The sequence below is a fragment of the Terrapene carolina genome, unplaced genomic scaffold (assembly GCF_002925995.2).
Source record: "Terrapene carolina triunguis isolate 2854851 unplaced genomic scaffold, T_m_triunguis-2.0 Scaffold192, whole genome shotgun sequence".
Taxonomy (NCBI): Eukaryota; Metazoa; Chordata; order Testudines; family Emydidae; genus Terrapene; species Terrapene triunguis.
This window is the reverse complement of record NW_020664543.1, coordinates 14,669,825-14,688,725: the sequence shown is the minus strand read 5'-3', so window position 1 is coordinate 14,688,725 and position 18,901 is coordinate 14,669,825. Positions and strand designations below refer to the sequence as shown.

Genomic DNA, 18,901 nt, shown 5'->3' with positions numbered 1-18,901 from the left:
GACGGGCGCTGGAAGGGGCACATCCACGACACTCAGAAAGGCACCGATCGGGTCGGCTACTTCCCTCCCTCCATCGTCGAGGTCATCAGCAAGCGGACAGGTCAGTAACACACACACCGCCCTGGGGTGCATGAGGGGGGGGGGGGGGGGGGGGGAGAGGGGGCGCATATCTCTGACCTGGACTTCTCCCACCCTCATTACAACCCACCCGCTCCCTGGACCCAGCCCCCACCCCAGCAGCCAATGGGAAGTGGCAGTGGTGTGGCCCTCTGGCCTGGAGGACTGGGGGCTGGTAGCGCAGCAGAGATGGACAGTGGCTGCAGATGAGCTCAGGTGAGCTGCTCCCAACTAGGGACTGGGATTCAGATGCCCCTTTGTTTACAGCGGGAATGAGTCTGGTGTCAGCGCAGTCCCTGTGGAGGTTGGGTCCAAGTCCCTGCAGCAGCCCACAACTCATCCTAGCACTGGGGCAGCAGAGCTAGCTGCGGGTCAGGACGGTGGAGCTGAGGGTGGTCCCTAGGCATCAGGTCTGGGCTGAGGTGTGGCTGTGTGGGGAGCTCAGGACTGAGCAGCATTAGGACAAGCTGGGGTGCAGTGGCAGGGAGGAGTTAGCAGAGCCGGGTATCCTGGGGCCCAGGCCTGGCCTAAGCATTAATATCTGTTCCTAGTGCGCTGAGACAGGAACGATGGAGCCAGGCCCCGTTTGCAGGGCCAGGGAAACTCTGGTACAGTCCTGGCTCTGCCCCAGGTCTGCCAGCTGCACACTCCCCCACATGAGCCCTTCCTCTGCAGGGCCCCCCCTAGAGGCACAATGCTGGGGGTATTTCTGGACCCTGCTATGACTGATGCTGCCCTCTCCCCTTCCACACACTCTGCTCTTACACGAGTGTTTTGTCTTTAAATGCAGGCATGACTCTTCCCCGCATGGTGCCTGCACACCAGCGCCAGGGCATTGCCGCCCCTCCCGGCGGGCTGCAGCCACTCCCAGGTGATGCTCCGCAGCAGGCACCCTACGGCCACCTCACCTTAACCAGGACGGCCCCGGGGCCTGAGAACTCAGGTCGGGGTCGCTGCTGGGGAGGGCTGGACAGGGACTAGCGTCAGGGAGCCCTTCCCGTCGCCATCCCACCCAAGAGATGGAGAAAATCCCCTTCTGGCTCCAAGCGGGAAATTAGAGCAAAGCAGCAGCCTCGGGGAAACCACAGCTCAGGGGACTGTAGAGGTCATTGACCCATAGATACCCCCACATCCAGCCACACACCTGCCATGGCTGCACCCCCCTCCCACCCACACTCCCTTCCAGCCCTTTGTCTAGAAACGGGATTGTCCTGTGTGCGCTAAGGAACAGTGAAGCTGAGTGATTCTCTGTGCCCCAGCGAGGGCTGCGGGTCTTGTGGAGGTTGGGCCCTGTGCCAGTGGCAGGCAGAGGAGTCTGGACAGTGCACCTCTGCCAAAGCATGTGGGTCTCTGCACAGGGAACGCCATGCCCTGTGCAGGTGCCAGTTCTCTTCCTCTGGGCCCACAACATCCTCTCTCTGCGGCTTAGTCCAGGCCCGGCCCCAGCGCCAAGGGGCTACCGGGATTGGGAGGTGCTAGCCCCAGGGCATAAGGCTCCTTCTCCAGCACTCAGTTACATGGGCCCCGATGCCTCTTCTCTCTCCATAACAGCAGGAGACAGGAACAGCGTGGGCAGCGAGGGCAGCATTGGCAGCATTCGCAGTGCCGGCAGCGGGCAGAGCACTGAGGGCACCAACGGGCAGGGCACCAGTATCCTCATCGAGAACGCCACGGTAGGAGGGCAGCTACAGAGTAGAGTGCCCGCTGCTCTGTGTCCAGGCAGCAGAGCAAATCTCACGGGAGGTTTAAGGTCCAAGGGGGACTGGGTCCACCAGAACCCCAGGGCTACCCTCAACTCCCCCCTCGGCTTTCTGAGCCTTGATTGCCTTGAGCTGCCCCTTGCAGTCCCATGGGTTCATACTGACTCAAGCCTCAGGGCCCCACTCCTACTGTATTCCACCCCACCCATTCTCCTTTTAACCCACCCTCTCCACCAGTGACTTGGACGTCCCACCCCAGTTTCTCTGAGCCGACGGCTTGGTGGTGGTAGCAGCATACTGAGCGTCAGGGAATGTGTCTAGATTGCACATTCTTGTGTCTGAACTGGCGAGACCCTTGCAAGGCCAGAATTGCTAAACCCCCCGCGATGGAGAGGAGCCTTTGGAAACGCAGCCCTGCCACAGGGACGCACAGGGTTTGAGACCATCTCTGACCCCACCACTGGGACCCAGCCAGGGGCAGTTACTGCAGTGAGGGGTATGCACATTACAAACCCATCTGCAGCCATCACTGTGCCAGGGGTACAGAGCCGAGTGAGCTCAAGGAGGATCTCCCTCAGACAGGAGTAGTAGGGCCTTTATCCTCTAGCTGTAGCCCCCAAAGAGGCTCCTGGGTACGGTTGACTGCATAGGTTCCCAGGGCCCTGTTCTGTTGCAGGATACACAGACCTCCTGTCAAGAACAAGGCCCGGGGCAGGGATCTTACCCCAGGCTGTGCAAGGTAGTCCCAGTGCTGTCACGCCTGTGCCATCCCTTCCTCTCTACCACTGTGTGAGAATTGCTCTGGGGCTGACCCAATACACCCAGTGCTAAGTCTCAAGTCCAGACCCACCATGTCAGACCCTTCTGATTGTCTCTTCTCTCTTATGAAGCCACTTCCCCCTGGTGGTGAGGACCTACAACAGCACCTCTTAGGATCAAATAGCCAGAATGGGCAGTTGAACTCCTTGACAGGTAAGCAAAGAGACTACAGGAAGAAACACGGGCGGTGTCTTGGAGTAAAGTCAGAGCCACCCTCCGTCCCCCACTGCCCTTAGAGCTCCGTGCCTGCGTACCAGGCTCACCACTCCCAGCAGAGGGGCAGCTACTCACTCTCAAGCCTTTCTTGGCAAGACAAAGCCCAAGCACGTCCCACTACTGCAGGGCCCAGCACTGGGCACCACAGAGTGGAACACACCTTGCCCTGCTGCTGCAGGGGATGGTGCTGGTTTGACATTGGAGGGTGCTTGCAGCTCATTCTAGACTGTTTTCCCTTTTACAATAAAATTGTGGTGGAAGGGAGGGGAAGGGGCTGGTGTACGGTTAAGTACAGGAGGAGGGATCAGGATATCTGAGTTCTATTCCCAACTCTACCCTAATCTTGCTGTAAGACCGTAAGTCACATCTCGTCTATGAGCTTCTCCCTCTATAAAATGGGGGAGAGATTTGCCTTTCTGCCTCCAAGGGTGTAAGGACAATGCCTTGGCGCCTTCCCCCCAGTGAGATGGCTACGGGAATGCGGTTATCCCTCTTCACACTTAACACTGAGTCACTGTTTGCATTTGGTATTTTCTGTCCTTAGACAGAAAATGCAGGGGGCTGGGGAGAGCTCAGGAGGGCTTGCTGAATGCCCCCTTGCTGCTGGTCCATGGCCCACTTTCTCTCCAGTAGCGGGGGATGGGAGGGAATACTTCCCCTGCTCTGCTCCCAGCCTGCTCAGGGATGGTATCAGCTGCAAGAGACAAATTGTGTTTTGAGATCAGACAAACCAGGCTGCCGTGCACACTCTGGGCTGCTGCCAGATGCGTGGGGTCAGAGCTGGGTGAAGGCTCCGGCTCTCTCTGACATGCTTTGGAGGAGTTGGAAGCAGAGAGGGCTTTGAAGAGGGGATAAGACTCATGCTGCAGCACATGGCTGGCAAGCAGGACACCTGGGGTCTGTGCTCTGCCGCTGGCTCACTGGGTGACGTTAACATCCCTGCCTTCCTCAATGCAGCAGGGCTGAGAGTTCTGCCCCAGCGGAGGGTTAGTGAGTTGTGGAGCAAGGTGCTCTGAACTATTCACACTACAGGGCAAAATGTTCAGCTCCTCACAGTCTCTCTCTCTGCAATGGGGGTCTCATCCTCTGGCCCATTCCAGTAACTACCCCCACCCCCTCTCTGCTCAGGAACCCTCGGGCGCCAGAACCTGGCCAACTGTAATGCCAGCAACAGGATCTTCTCTCACCAATACCTCCGCCCTGAACAGCTCCTGGAGGGAAAGGTACCGGGGCCCCTGGGAAGGGCTTCAATGTTGCAGATGGGGGTGACTATTTTAGAGCAGGGGTCCAAGCCTGGCCAATCCATGGGTTCACATTTTAAGCAGCTGCTACCTTTGACTCACTGGCATGGGGGAAGCCATGGTGAAATGGCCACCTCTCACATGAGCCCCACCCTCCCTCCACAGGCACAGGTAGCAGCAAGGGCTGAAGAACACTACGGCGCATGGGGGCAGAGAAGCAGGTCTGGTACAATACAGCTCTTTCAGGATGCTCTGGCCCTATTCCTTTTATTCCAGCCAGTCTGACAGTACAGGGGTGGGAGTCAATGTCCCTGTCCCAAGGGGACGTGCTGCATTGCACAGAGGAGCCTGGAACGTTTCTGCCCCTCCCCGGCCCATGCAGCCACCGTCATGGGCTGTTCTGTGTCGGCTTCTCTCTCTCCAGGATGCAGAAGCCATTTACAACTGGCTGAGTGAGTTCCAGCTGGAGTTCTACACGGCCAACTTCCTCAATGCTGGCTATGACGTCCCCACCATCAGCCGCATGACCCCAGAGGTAAGGTCAGGTGGGTTCAGGGACTACTGGTGAGAGCATGGCCACAAAGAATAGGGCAGTGGCAGGGTCCAAAGGCAGGGCCCAGCCTCTGCTGCTTGCCTTTTCCAGTGACTGGCACCACACCATAGACTCTGGCTGCTGGAGGGTTCCAGCCACTCCCTCGCTCTAGCTGGTATTTTTAGAGCATCCATTGCTCTAGTACAAGCACTAACCAGTGCATCGCCCAGGCCTTCCCTCCCCACTGCAGTGGGAGCTGCTGACTCCTTGCACTACATCAGCTAACTTTTGAGCATCCCCATTAATGAAGGCAACCGCTGTGTTTGTTTTAGGATCTAACAGCCATTGGGGTGACTAAGCCGGGGCACAGAAAGAAAATCTCCACTGAGATTGGACAGCTCAGCATTGCAGAGTGGCTGCCTAATTACATTCCTGTGAGTATTGTGGGCATGTCTTGTCCTTTGCACTAGCACTATGGGTGCCCTGAGTCTATTTTCAGCCAGATGCTGGGCTCAGTGCCCTGTGAGACTGCACTTTTCCTTGGGGTTGTGGCTGGTACAGGTTCCCACTGTGTGTTAAAACCTGCATGTGAGTCTGCTGCCTCATTAACGAGAGTCCACAGTGGGTCATACAGCGAGCGATGGAGGGAAGAGCCTTGAATGAACTGACAGTGATGGCTACATGGTTTCTAACCTTCCCCATGTAACAGCAGCAGCGATGGCCTAGCCTAGGCAGAGAGCTGCTCGCACGGAGCCATCTGGGACACTCTGAGATGTGTGGAAGTGTCTCAAAGGGCAGCAGGGAATGCAATGCCTAGTTCTCTCACAAGGCAGGTGGGAAGCAAATGTAGCAGGGAAGAGCCATCCATTGCTGGGATGCTAATGAAATGGTCCCTGTTGCTGTTCTCTGTAGGCCGACCTGATGGAGTGGCTGAGTGCCATTGGGCTGCCCCAGTACCATAAGAAGCTGGTGAGCAACGGCTATGACTCCATCAGCATCGTAACAGACCTGACGTGGGAGGACCTGCAGGAGATTGGCATCAACAAACTGGGTGAGTTGCTGGGAGATGCGCAGCAGCCATGAGGGTGGAAAGCAGCTAAATCTGTCAGTCAGGTGTAGAATGGTGGAGCCTCTGCCTTCTATGATGCTGGCTAAAATCCAGCCCATACCATGGTAACTGCAAGGTCTGAAGGCATCCTGTGTGCAAAGGTCTCAGTGTAATGGCTAGTGCTCAAGGGTCCGCAGCATTAAAACCACAATTGTCCTGCCTGTGGGCCACGGAAACTGAACTCTCCTTTCACTCCTGTACCATATGCAGGCCACCAGAAGAAGATCATGCTGGCTGTCAAGAAGCTGACAGACATCCGCAAGAACTTGAACCAAGCCGAAACCAATCTGGCAAGTCGCAAAATCCCTGGGGCCCTGGACATAGTCACCATTGAGTCTGTTGAGAATGGAGAGTCCCAGTCTCCGCACACGCCCAAGATGATAACCTTCCAGGACAGCGAGCTGAGCTATGAGCTCCAAACAGCCATGTCCAACAGCTGCCAGGAAACGCTCCCCATGAAGAACACTCAGGGGATGTCACGGAGTCAGGAGAGCATTGGCGTGCGCTCCAGAGGGTCAGGGCATTCTCAGGACAACATGTTGTCCAGGACCATTCTCTCCAGCCATTCCCAGGAGAGCTTAAGCAGCGGCAGCAGCGGGCACTCTTCCACACAGCCCCGACAGAAGGAGAACGCTGGCATTCTGCCAGGGAGACCTAACCAAGATAATTACGGGAAGGTTATTATCCAGCTGACTGCCCAAGAGGGACTGAATGGCTACTCCAATGGGTGTGGGGGAAGCCCTCTGAAAGAGAGGAACCTCCCCGAAGGGACCGATCAGTACCAGAGGCCTGTGGCTCAGAAAGGCAGCGTTCCACTGTTACAGCCATCCAACTCTCTACCAGCAGCAACCCCCTGCACCCCACCCCAGACGCCCAATAAGGGCACAGCACCCTACGTCTTCATGTATCCTCACATCTCCTTGACATCCCCCAGTGTTCCTGAGCAGCCCAAGAACCCAGCACACCTGTACCCCCAGTTCTCCTCTTCCCAGAGGAGCAATCTCCAGTCATCAGCTCAGAAAGCTTTCTCCTATCTCCATTCCCACTGCAGTGGCACGGAATCACCATACGGATCTCCAAAGCCTGGTGCCACCCTGGGCTTCTGGCAGGCTGGAGAACAGCAAAACGGAGACACCTTCAAGTACAAGAAGCGCTCTCACAGCCTGAACCGCTACGCTCTGTCGGATGGCGAGCATGAGAAGGAGGAGGTACCCACTAGCACCTTGGGCTCCTATGCTACCCTCACCAGGCGCCCGGGACGGAGCCAAGTGCCACGCACCTATCTGCAGTCAGACAGCAAGGTCGTTCGCAGCCAGTCCTTTGCCATCCGGGCAAAGAGGAAAGGGCCTCCACCCCCTCCGCCCAAGCGCCTGAGCTCTGTCTCCAGCGCCCAGGCTGTGGAGGCAGAGGGGGAGCAGGGTCTGGAATCGGAGAGAAGATCGACTGTTGCCCAAGAGTCGGTGGATGTGGCTCCCTCACCATGGCTGGGCACCAGCGATGCAAGCAGCAGCCAAACAGTGAAGAGCAAAGCTGCAGTGCTTGAGGTGTCCACCGTAGGTGGGAGTCCACCAAAGCCTCTTCTGTTACAAAAGCCCCCAACTCCAGATCATGAGCTAGTTTCTAGTACAGGCTCAGATGGTCGGCGCTGTGGAGCCAGGGTCTCTGAAGGCTCCTGCAGCACGAGGCTCTCGGATAATGAGAGAGACGCCTTTGAGAGCAACAGGCCCCGCCGACGCACGTTTAGCGAACCCAGTGTCACCACGACGGAGGCCTTGCAAAGCAGCCTGGAGGACTTCCAGTCTGACACAGAGGAGGAGCTGAGACCTGGCCCAGAGGACTGTGAGATGTCGTCATCGTCCTCTCAGAACAGCTCCAGTGAGTGCATTCCATTTGCAGAAGAAGGCAACTTAACCATCAAACAGCGACCAAAGCCTCCCGGGCACCACAAGGCAGAAGCTACCAGCCTGGACTCTGAGTCCAGCTCCCCGACAGCTGCCAGTGTGGGGCCTCCCTGCTCTTCTGCTGGGAAGGAGCTGGGAGGAACCACAGCGAAAGAGTTGGAGGTGCTGGAATTCAACCTCACCGAGTCTGACACGGTGAAGCGGAGACCCAGGTACAAGGAGAGGGAGCCACTACAGACTCTGCTAAAAGCGTTCAGCTTGGCTGGCCAGAGCCAGGCTCTTGCGAGTCCGCCCCCACAATATGCACAGGCCCAAGCCGTGAGCATCACGGGCCCAGCGCCGGAGCCCGGGGGGAACGGAGACGTTTTTGATGACGACAGTGTGGAATTCAGAATTGCTGAGATTGAAAAGAGCATCCTGTCTCTGGAGAAGGGGATCAAAAAGCCTCCACTTCCTCTGAAGTCAGCCAGCCCTGGGGAGCTGCATGGAGGTGCTGTCCTCCTGAGGACCTCCACTGTAGGGCCAGGTACATGCAACATATCGTTTGTGTTCAGAGTGAACTAAAAGCTCCTCCTGGGGGGGGGGGGGGGGAATGGCGGCTGTCAGCTACATCCCTTCCTAGTATGTGCGTGTAGAGGCGCTGGCACATGCAGGGGTGAGAGAGGCACTTTAGCAGCAGAGGAGCTTACAGTGGCTTTGTCCTAGCTGACTGGGCTGGGTGTCTCCTCTCCCAGAGCCAATGTACCCTGCATGGGGCCAGGACTGAACTAGGTTTTATCTGTTCCCTTCCAGATGCCTCAGCTAAGCACACGTCTGTTGCTTCTACAAAACTGGTATTTTCAGGGCCAAAAACGATTTATCAGCAAGTCCTGCAGCCCTCCCGGAATACCATTGCCCCCTGGGCAACTGCCGAGATGGCACCAGAGGTGGCAGGATCCACGGCTGTTGCCTGCCCATCGAAGCTGGAGATTGGCAACAAGGCAGCCTTGAGCAGCGGGATCCCCATTTTTATGAAGCCTTTGAGTGTCGCTCCGGATGCAGCCCTGGCTCAGCAGAGACTGGAACAGACCAACTCCTCCCTGACAGCTGCGCTGCAGGCTGCTGAGAAAAAAATAACAGCCAAGGAGATGGACAGGTGAGGGAACAGCCCTGGGGGGAGAGCAGGGCCGAGTGGGTAAGTTATCCCTCAGCCACATATTCCTCACGAGTGCCTAGAAACACTTGGGCCAGGTTCTCTCAACTTCCTCCACGGCTGGGCCAAGGGCCCATCGACCTCTGTCACAGCACTGTTAAAACGTGGTTCCATTGCGCGGTGGGGCCCATGCAGGCTAGCCCCATTCCTGGGCTGTGCACAGGGCAAGGCTTGAGCAGTGGTTGGGTCCAACCTACCCCTTGGTTTGGGGAAAGCACTGGGGCCCCCTTGCACTGTTGGCTTCAGAGGGCACCAAGGCCTTCACTCATCACATGGCCTTACCCATCCTGCCTTTTCTTTCTTTCCCTCTCAGTCACTACGGGGTTACGCACTCGGCTAATAACATCCTGGAAGACATCAGCAACATGTTCGATGACCTGGCTGACCAGCTGGACGCCATGCTGGACTGAGACTTGGTCCCCTGCCACTCATTCCCAGTTGCTGTGCTAATGCCTCTCTGCCCAGGGATCGCTACAGCTGCTCTGATCTTTCTCCCTCCTGCACTTTAGGGCTTGGAGTGTGCACCTCCCTCACCTTTCCTGGCCCACTCGAGGCAACCCAATGGACTGGAGACCCAGCAGCCCAGTCACAGCCCCAGGGAATTTCCCATATGTCCCTTTGCAGCTGCAGGAGACGAGCACAAGGAAGAGGCAACTCCACCTTTCCACCCTCAGCAGCGTTTGAGTGAGTGCAGTAACTCTCACTCCTGTGTCCAGCTCCCCCAAGAAATGAGCTCAGCTGCCGGCTGCCAAGAGCTCCTCTTCCTCTGACCTCTACACAAAGCTTCCTCAGGGGCCTTTTCCTCACTTGCCCCAGTGCTGAGTCCTGCCTCTTATTATTTAAACCTTGCCAGAAGCATATTGGGGGAGAGGACCTCCTTGGGCAGGCACAGCAGAGCCAAGCACTTAATGCGCAGCCCCGGCAGGGCCTGTCGGCTGCTGAAATAAGACGGGACTTGTTGCAGTTTGGCAGCTCTCTGGGTGAGAAGAAACCTGCCTGCTTTATTTGGTGCTTTTTAAGCACGTCACTGTAAGGCAGCGTGTAATCCAAGTGGATTTAAATCCCCACAGCAATGCCCTCGGAGCTGCTCTGGCACAGTCTGTACCCCATAAAGGAGCACACAGGCTCAACACTTCACAACAGCTTTGTCAGGAAATTAAGATCTACCTGACCCCCCTCCCTAAGCTTCCTGCATGGATTCATTCCTGGTTAAATGGCTCCTAGCCAAAGACTGGGAAGAGCATGTTTTGGGCTAGTCAGTGGCAGTCTGGCTGGAGCATGTTGCTACAGTGGAGGGTGCCCTCTGCTGGCTCTGACTAAGAGATCCCTACCCACACCCTCTGCAGTATTGCATATCCAGTCAGTTGTGTAGGAACAGGTTGTTTTTTTGTGGCAAACACGTTCTCTTCTTTCTATGTGACCACTCTAGCCCAACTCCAAGCAGGGAGGGAAATAGACCTGGAACAAGACTCAAAGCTGAGTTGGAAGCAAAGATTTTTTTTAAATGCTAGCAGCATTTGGGGACATGTGAAGCTGCTGCTTAACCCTACTAAACACTGACCGGCTTCTAGAAGAATGGAGCTAGAAACGACCTCACTGCACTAAGTTAGTTTTAGCTCCCTGACAGCTACTGTAAATAGAAGTTGGATTCACCCACATCGACAGGGCTGAAGCAAAGGAATGGCAGCCTCAATTTTTTCATTCCTAGCAGCAGTTAGAGCTGGATTGCTTTAAGAACAAATTTTTCTTGAAGGATCTGTATGGGGTCACCTGAAATGCCAAACTAATGAATGCACCAGAGCAATAAAAGGGAAAATTTGCACATTTTGTACTAAGGGGTCATTTGTTGCAAAAACCACCAAGCAAATCTAACTTTTTTAAAATTAAAGCTAAATTATGAAGGTGACTGAAGGAAGCAGCAGCCTTCCTCATCCCCCAGGGAAATTTGCACCTCAAACTATTAAGACTGTTTACAGCCTCAACTCTCCCTGCACTGGAAAGAGAGCAGCCCCTTGTAAAATCCACCCATCCCAGCCCATGCATCTCTCAGCGACTTACTCATTTGTGTGGTAACCATTTGTACCATGATCCCTACTGGCAGGAGATGGAATTCATGCCAACCTGGTTTCTATGTAAAAACAAAACTTGTCAGTTGGCAAGGTCGGGCTGTAGACTTGACGCTAACCCATCTTGGCCCTAGCTAGTCAGTAGCTTTGTACTTTACGTTGCCTGAAATACGGCCGTGTGTGAAACGGCAAGTGCTACAAAAGTGAACTTTAAAAAATAGCTGCAACCAGTGGCACTTTATAAAAAGGTTTAAAAATAAATCTTTTTAAAAGGGGTTTTCATATCCCATGAGTTGACTTGGGACTAGTCCAACTTTTTCAATGTTGATAAACTGTAAATGTTTTTTTAAAAGACAAAATGTATATATTTTAAATGTGATTATATATTTACTAACCAGATTTCAAAGTGTCATTATCTAGGGACAGGGATAAGAGAGACACTGGGGTAGAGCTGCATTACTCTGAGCCACCACAGGGGCAGCAGAGTGCTGTTCTTACGGTCAATAACGGAATTAGGTATTTGTTTTTCTCTCAGAGGAATGCTTATTTTTCAAGTTCTAGATCTTTATTTTAAAGATATTGTATGCTGTGTAAATTATGTATGGGCATGACTGTGTCTAACGAACCCCTGTTCCTTGCAGCCAGGGAGCTAGGGAAAAAATAGTCCACGTAATCGCCAGACTGACAGATTTTAAACCATCTGGACTGTTTGTGTTAATCATGCGGTTTGTTTTCCACTAACATCAATTAAGACTTAATTCGATTAAACAGTGGGGCTTTTCTCCCCTTTGATAGTTCCGCCTAATTGACTCAGTTGTCTCTTTCGTGTTAATACCATTGTCCACTTGCTCTCCCTGAGGGTGGCTCCAGGGACAAAATCCTGCCATTGACTTCAGTGGGACTAAGATTTGACCTTACATGTTACCACTGTAGGGTGGTCAAAAGTAAGGGAACTGATGGCACAGAGTAATGGGCTGGAAGCCAGAACTCCTGGCTTCTTTTCCTCCATCTAATGCTGGCTTATCATGCAACAGTGAAACAAGTCACATCTTCTCTGGGCCTTATCTACATTTTCAAGGCAAGAAAATACTTCCTCCCTAACCCATTTTGAGATCCATGTCCAGCATTGTTACAATGCTGCAGTCTTGCTGAGCAGTGCATAGACGGTGGCACGAGCCCAACCCTGCTTGGTCTCACTTTTCCCAGTGCCCGCTTGACTCAGCTCCAGCCAGTCCTTCACCTTCTCCCTCTTGACTCCAACACCACTAAAATGCTCTTCTCTAGCACCTTTCACCCAGCACCAAAGTGCTTCAGCCATTAACTAAGCCTCACAACACAACAGCTGATTGCCCAAGTTCATTACTAGAGTAACTGATTACTGCAGCTGTAGTTGGTACAGTGCTCTGGGATCCAGTGGAACAAGAAATGCTAGGCAAATAGTTATTCTGCAGAACAGAGGCGCACAGATATGAAGCGATTTGCCCAAGGGCAAACAGTGAGTCAGCAGCAGAGCCAGGAATGGAAACCCGAAGTGCCAAGCTCCTTTGACCACACTGCCTCCCACTACAAGATGAATCAGTTTCTCTGTGGGGACCAAGCTACGGAGCCCCTCCCCCACAGAGCATGGAAGCTCTCACCAGTATCCACTCAGCCAACTGAAAACAAGCTCCCTCTCCCTGCTGCACAGTATCAGACAATCATTTATTGCCATTCATACATTGGGTGCTTGTGGGGGTTTTTATACAATTTACAAGTTTTAATACAAATCAAAAAAATTTTTTACATACATCCAAAAAATTTTAATTTTCAATATAAAATATACACCATTTAAAAACATTTTGATGTAGGAAATTCCTTTCCAAAGCCGTGCACTCATGCCTTTCCGAAACCCTGGTTGGCTAAGGAGTGTGAGGTGACAAGGCTTGTACAGAGGCAAAGGCGACTACCAAAAAGGCTCAACTCTTCTAACATTTTGGCTCCATCTGAGTCTAGCCGCGGAGGGAGAGAGTGGCAAGAGGCAAGTATTTTCAGAGTGACCACCACAGAAAAGGAAATCTACAGGACATGCCCCCTCTAGAAGAGAGGCTGGCCAGCTCTGAGCTTTGGCAGCTGCTGCCTTTAAAAATCACACTATAAAACTTCAGGGGAAACAAAAACAAGCTAAGATCTCAGATCCTTGAGAACAGAGCTGTGCGGCTTTAAGTGTGACTCTGGCAGTGGGAGGTTTTTTCATGTTTGTGTCTGACTCCTGTTCAAATCAGCTCAGCTTGCAAGTAAAGAGAGAGGTTTTTCCTACCTGCTAACCCTGCAAATTCACCCTGAGATCTGAAAGTCATGCTTGGTTCTTGCTGTCTCAGGCATCGCCCGTTTTGTAACTGGAATTTAGATAAGTGTCTGGCCAAGGCAGAATCCAGCTCACGCTCCTGGAGCTAGGTCAGCACTGCAGGCCTAAAAGGAGTAAAAATAATAGAAGGCTTAGTCTAGTCTGTAAAATGAGCATATGTGACTGGCTACAGGCAGAGAGCCAGCTACTGGAGTACGAAGGGGCTGGTTTTACACGGTCACATTTCAGGCTGGAACCACATAGTACAACCCTGCTTTACCTAATCGCCGTTGATCAGAGTTCCCAGCCATCTAGAGTTGTTATCCCATGCCCCCCTGGCAACTATGAGCTTGGAGATGCAGACTCTAATCTTTTTCCAAGTCCTCTAATTAGCTCCCTCCAGCTGCCCCCTTTAGGCCTTGTCTACACTGGGCAATCGCGTCTACTAGTATATTTTAACTAACACAATGTTAGACACGATTTTTCCTTCAACCTGGACAAGTACAGTTGTGTTCAAATGGCTGAACCCCAGGATTCACCGGAACAGGCCAATACATTTTAAAAACATGCTTTGTTCCTGTCTACACTAGCTGCCAAGTCATGTTTAGCATCACACTTATCAGTTCATGTGTCTAACATGGTACAATTTCCCAACACAGCCAAGGCACCTGCTAGACTGTGTTGGAAAGGCAGAGCCTCCTTCACTTACTGTATCTGACCAAGTTCATGCTTCCAGTGAAACTGCTAAGGGCCAGAGCAGAATGCCACCCTCCCATTCACAAAACCATACCCCAGCTATTCCAGTGTATTTACGTTGACAGTGGTGCTCACACACACACCCATTCTCCCCCCAGTACCTATTGGGATTTGGGGATGTTGCTTAGAGTCCATCATCCTTGGTTTTGTTACTGCTCTCACTGAAACACAAGGCCTACAAGGGGGAGCAACAGGGAACTGGCTTAGGGTTCTCCACCCTCCCCGTCTGTCAGAAAATGATCAACAGCTACTATTCTGCTCCAGGCCCAAGGTGACATCTGTGTTTTGTGAAGTTACTATGGAAGCACAGATGGAGCCAGGATTTGCCTGACTTGGTCTGGTCTCCAAGCCTGGGAAGGAATAAATTCCATCACTGGCTCAGTATCAGCACTGGGAGTGGTCTGTTAAACAGGCCCACGCATTCCAGTCTGTAGCCAGAACTAGCACCAGCTCTGTGCAAAGGTGCAAGGTGGCTCCTGCAACCCCAGGCTTCTCTGCATTGGGGCTTTTTACCACTGCTGTAGCCTGCGTCTGTGCAAATGTGCTGTGCTAGTGCACATAATGACTTGCACCAATGTGGCGTGGGATAGACAAGCCCTCACATGAAGCTCTCTCCTAGTTCAGAGGGATGCAGTCCACGTGGGAGTTCCCTTGAAGTAGGTCAGAAGGTGGGGAAGCAGAATGGCAGAGCTAACCCCCTAAAGAACCAACTTTCCTACAACCAGAAGCCATGAGGAAAAGCTGCAAGGGCAGTGCTCAAAGGGGGGAATGGAAACATAGCTGTGGGGAGGGGGATATTTCGAAACACTAGTACAAAAGGACATGATCAGAGGGAATTACACTTCTGGGAAGGCAGCCATTTCCCGCCCTGCTTGTCATTCACAATTCCAAACAGCAGGGAGATCCTGTCACTGGGCCTGCCTGTAAACACACCTGCTTCCCGGAAAGGCTGGGGGCCCCTGAACTCAGCGTCAGCTGCAGACACTGCCTGGGGCAGGCAGCTTAGTTTAGCCAGATGCATCCCCCAGCCCCTGGTCTCAGACAGTGCTGCCAAAGCAGGATGGTCACAGCGAGGGTGATCTGCACGAGTCTCAGTGAAAGACTAGAAATCCGCCATCACACGAGGGAGACAACTCTAAAGCTGCCTTGTTTGGGGCTGGCATAAAGGGAGTCTCCCCCGACGCACGAGAGCTGGCCAGGCTGAGAAGATTATGAAAGCTGGACCACTTTGGCTCGGTCCCCAAAGGGTGCTCCCTGCCCTCTGAAGGCAGGCAGGGCTTGGGATCTCATATAGATAGTTGTTAGAAATGCCCCTGGGGGGGAGGGGAGCCTCCATCATGAGATTCAAATAGAGGCTCTGCTTAAAGACCTGCCTCCATCCCCACTTCCACAGTTTGGGACCCCAGCAGCCCGCATCTGGACCATGCCACTCTCCAGTCGTGCTGCAAGTATGCCCACCGTCCACTAGAGGGCAGGCCTGACTGCCGCCAGAGAAACTAGGAGGCTTCCATGATGCAGTGTGGGGCAGGGGAGCCTGAGCAGAGCCAGCTTTGGAGAAAAGCTGCTTCCAATCAGTAGTGCTCCCAGAACGGCAGGAGACTCGAGGCTCTGACCCAGGAGAGCGTCGGGAAGGGCCGCCAAGATAGGAGGTGGGGAGGGCACATATACACAACAACATCCTTTAACAAAAGGGCAAAACGGTAGAAAGAGGGTTTTCAATGGGGATTATACCAGCAGCCCTGGATTTCCCCCATCAACCCCTCCCAACAGACTCAGCAGCCATGCCAGGGCCCTGATCTGCACAGACACAGCTGCTCCTGGAGGAAGAGTCCGCAAGGGGAAATTGCTTCATTTCAATGTCATCGCGGTACTAAAAATAAATAAATAAAAGGAACAGCAGCCTGCATTGCAGCCAGAGCTCCCGCTCCCCTGGAGCGCTGCAATGGGGTCAGGGGCCTCAAACCTGCTCCTGGACACAGCTTCAGCAGTGGCCTCTCTCTCGAAGGTTCTGTTGCTGCTTGGCTAGGAGCCCTGGCGGGTCCGCGTGTGTAAGGGAAGCCTTGCGAAGCCTCCAGCGCTATCACTCTTGCCGCGCAGGTCAAGGCTGTGCGGGGACGGGGCCATACGTCCCTCGCCCCACGCGGCATCTCCACAGGACTCCTGCTGCCGGGGTTCAAAACGGAGAATTCATCCCCAGTTTGGTTTCAAACTGCAGCTTCTGCCTCTTTTGGTAACGGACCCGCACCCTGGAGAGGGCAGAAAGGAAGAGCAGCATGTTAGGTCAGAGGGGCAAGTCCTGCAGCTCACAGAGCAACCCGCCCATGCTGCTTACGTAATGGCATGGCAATATATTCCACATTATTCTCCATCCTGTTCCTTACGCATCATCTCAGCCCAAGAACTGGCCAGGAGCTGGGGTGGAACAGGTCGGCAGGCTCCCCTCCCACTGCCCTTCCTTACCGGATTTCGTGGAGTTTGACGATCTCGTTGACAATTACCACGAGGATGAGAGAGTGGAAACCCAAGAGCCATGAGACCAGGGAGATGTGAACATCGTTAAAGGTTAATGGAGAGTCTAAGTTTGTCCACAGCTTCAGATCCAGAGCCGTCTGCATCACCTGACCCAGCAACCTAATTCAATGAATGGAGACAGCAAGGCTCAGACGTGCCCACATGCCTCCTGGGACTAGTGATGTAGGGCTCAGGCCCAAGTATGCCTGTTCCTGCAATATTATACAAGGCACGTGCCCTTCCACTGACAGGATCAAACTAGGACCTGCCCCAGTGTCCTGAATCCCACTCTGCTGAACGTGTTTCCCAACGTGCGTAGGGATTTCATAGGAGTCTTTGTACAGACAGTACTGGGGTAAGTGTCTGAGTTAAGGCTGAACCAAAGACAGGCCCTGCCCCTCCCTGCAGTCTGTAATGGCAGCCCCTGCCCCTCCCTGTGCTGTTCAGCACCTGATGATACTCACACAACACCCACAGTTAGGGTCCACCATGTGTTAGTGAAGGGGCTTTTCTTCCACAGCGGTTTGGTGCGATGGACGTGGGTGATGGATATAAACACTGAGGAGAAAGATGGACGTGATTTTAGTTGCCACCACAGATGGACGGGGAGAAGGGCTTTGTCCCCAAGAGCCTCTAGCCTGAACTGAAGTGATACTGGTCTGATGGCCCCGCATCCTGCCTTCCCTGCAAGGATCATGAGGCGCTTCCCAAACAGCCTCACCTCAACGCGAAGCAGGCAAGAGTTACCCACATTTTGCTGATGGAGAAACTGAGGCACAGACCTGCCCAAGGTCACTCAGTGCAGCAGTGTCAGAACCAGGCTTAGAGACTAGTTCTCCCAACTATCTGGGCTCTAAGCACAGGATGACACTGCACTGCTAACATGCAGGAACCAGAATGGGCCCCGAAAGCACGGGGATCAGCACTGAAAAGTTAAGCAAAAGAAGTGGGAGAGGCATAGGTCAGTTAGGGGCTCCCCAATTTAACCCCAGGTCTTCTTCAGAGGCAAGCCACAGCCCGACAGAGACACATTTGGCCAGACACAGAACTTTGTGGAGTGCATGTAATGCTTCGGGGCTCAGAATTCTCCAGATTCAGCAATGACAGCTCTTGCATCTCCTGCCCAGCAGAGGTTACCCACTTGCAACACTCCCTATTTGCATTCTTGCATTATCCTGACTGTAAGGGTTAACAGTACCGATAATTCACACGCTTTCAGCAGAGCTCCCCAAAGAATAGCTCCACAATGCAGACTGCCTCTTCTCAACACAGATATGTGGCCCAGCGATACTACAGGTCCCAGTATGCAATGCTCTTGCCTGCATCAAGCAGCCAGAATGGTTGGCTCAAGATGCAGCACTGCATACTGCAGTCTGTTGTGTCCAGGGATCCTTAAAGAGGAGAGTAGAGGCAATCTGTGCTATTTCATTCAGATTAGATGCAGTTCTTGGGCGCTTGGCAGGATGCTAACTTAGCACTCAGTTGGGCTGTCCTTGTTCTAACAGGGAGCACAACCGTCTATGTCAGGAGCTCGGGAGGAAGCTGAAAGTGAATCACAGAAGTGTACGACTGGAATGGACCTCAATAGGTCATCTAATCCAGTCCCCTGCACTCAAGATAGGACTACATAACTAGACCACCCCCGACAGGTGTTTGTCTAACCTGTTCTTAAAAACCTCCAATGATGGAGATTCCACAACCTCCCTAGACAATTTGTTCCAGTGCTTAACTACCCAGACAGGAAGCTTTTCCTAATGTCCAGCCTAAACCTCCCTGGCCGCAATTTAAGCCTATTGCTTCTTGTCCTGTTCTCAGAGGTTAATGAGAACAATTTTTTCTCCCTCCTCCTTGTAACAACCTTTTATGTACTTGAAAACTGTTATTGTGTCCCCTCTAAGTCTTCTCTTCTCCAGACTAAACAAACCCAATTTTTTCAATCTTCCCTCATAGGTCATGTTTTCTAGACCTTTACTCATTTTTGTTGCTCTACTCTGGACTTTCTCCAATTCGTCCACATCTTTCCTGAAATGTGGCGCCCAGAACTGGACATAGTACTCCAGCTGAGGCCTTATCAGTGCTGAGTAGCGTGGAAGAATTACTTCTCGTGTCTTGCTTACAACACTCCTGCTAATACAAGCCAAGGAAGCATATAGTCCCCATAGTACAGAGACCCAAATCCACTGGAAACAGAGACTTACCAGTGTGCAAAACAATCAGACCAGCTGTGAGCTTCTGCGCTAAGAGGAGAGCGTTGGAAAACTTTCCAAACCAGTCAGGGGCACCATCAGCATTGCTGGGAAATTAAATTGGTCACAGAGTCATTGCTTTGGACAAAACTTAAAGACACGGGTGTGCTTAATGGTTCAGGCTGCCTCAGCTCCCCAAGTACAGTTACAGGGATGGGCTTCTCCTCCTGGAG

At 53.0% G+C, this 18,901-nt stretch overlaps 2 protein-coding genes across 2 annotated transcripts in view; one reads left to right on the top strand and one right to left on the bottom strand.

Moving 5' to 3' along the window:
- CASKIN2 (CASK interacting protein 2) overlaps nt 1–11,687 on the top strand; it is a 69,401-nt gene extending 57,714 nt beyond the window's left edge. Inside the window, 11 exon segments of the mRNA XM_029912147.1 lie at nt 1–100; nt 908–988; nt 1,669–1,790; nt 2,708–2,789; nt 3,981–4,075; nt 4,518–4,628; nt 4,958–5,059; nt 5,538–5,676; nt 5,944–8,160; nt 8,427–8,769; nt 9,140–11,687. The exon segment at nt 1–100 is cut by the window's left edge and continues 269 nt beyond it. Coding sequence (XP_029768007.1) covers nt 1–100; nt 908–988; nt 1,669–1,790; nt 2,708–2,789; nt 3,981–4,075; nt 4,518–4,628; nt 4,958–5,059; nt 5,538–5,676; nt 5,944–8,160; nt 8,427–8,769; nt 9,140–9,236 — 3,489 coding nt within the window. The 3' untranslated portion in view covers nt 9,237–11,687.
- A 4,191-nt stretch (nt 11,688–15,878) lies between these two features.
- Nucleotides 15,879–18,901, bottom strand: part of TMEM94 (transmembrane protein 94) — an 86,814-nt gene continuing 83,791 nt past the window's right edge. The window contains exons 29-32 of the mRNA XM_026654410.2: nt 18,681–18,775; nt 16,947–17,040; nt 16,432–16,602; nt 15,879–16,217 (exon numbers count right to left, since the gene is read on the bottom strand). Of these exons, the coding sequence (XP_026510195.1) occupies nt 16,145–16,217; nt 16,432–16,602; nt 16,947–17,040; nt 18,681–18,775 (433 nt within the window). The 3' untranslated portion in view covers nt 15,879–16,144. The remainder of the gene's footprint in view (nt 16,218–16,431; nt 16,603–16,946; nt 17,041–18,680; nt 18,776–18,901) is intronic.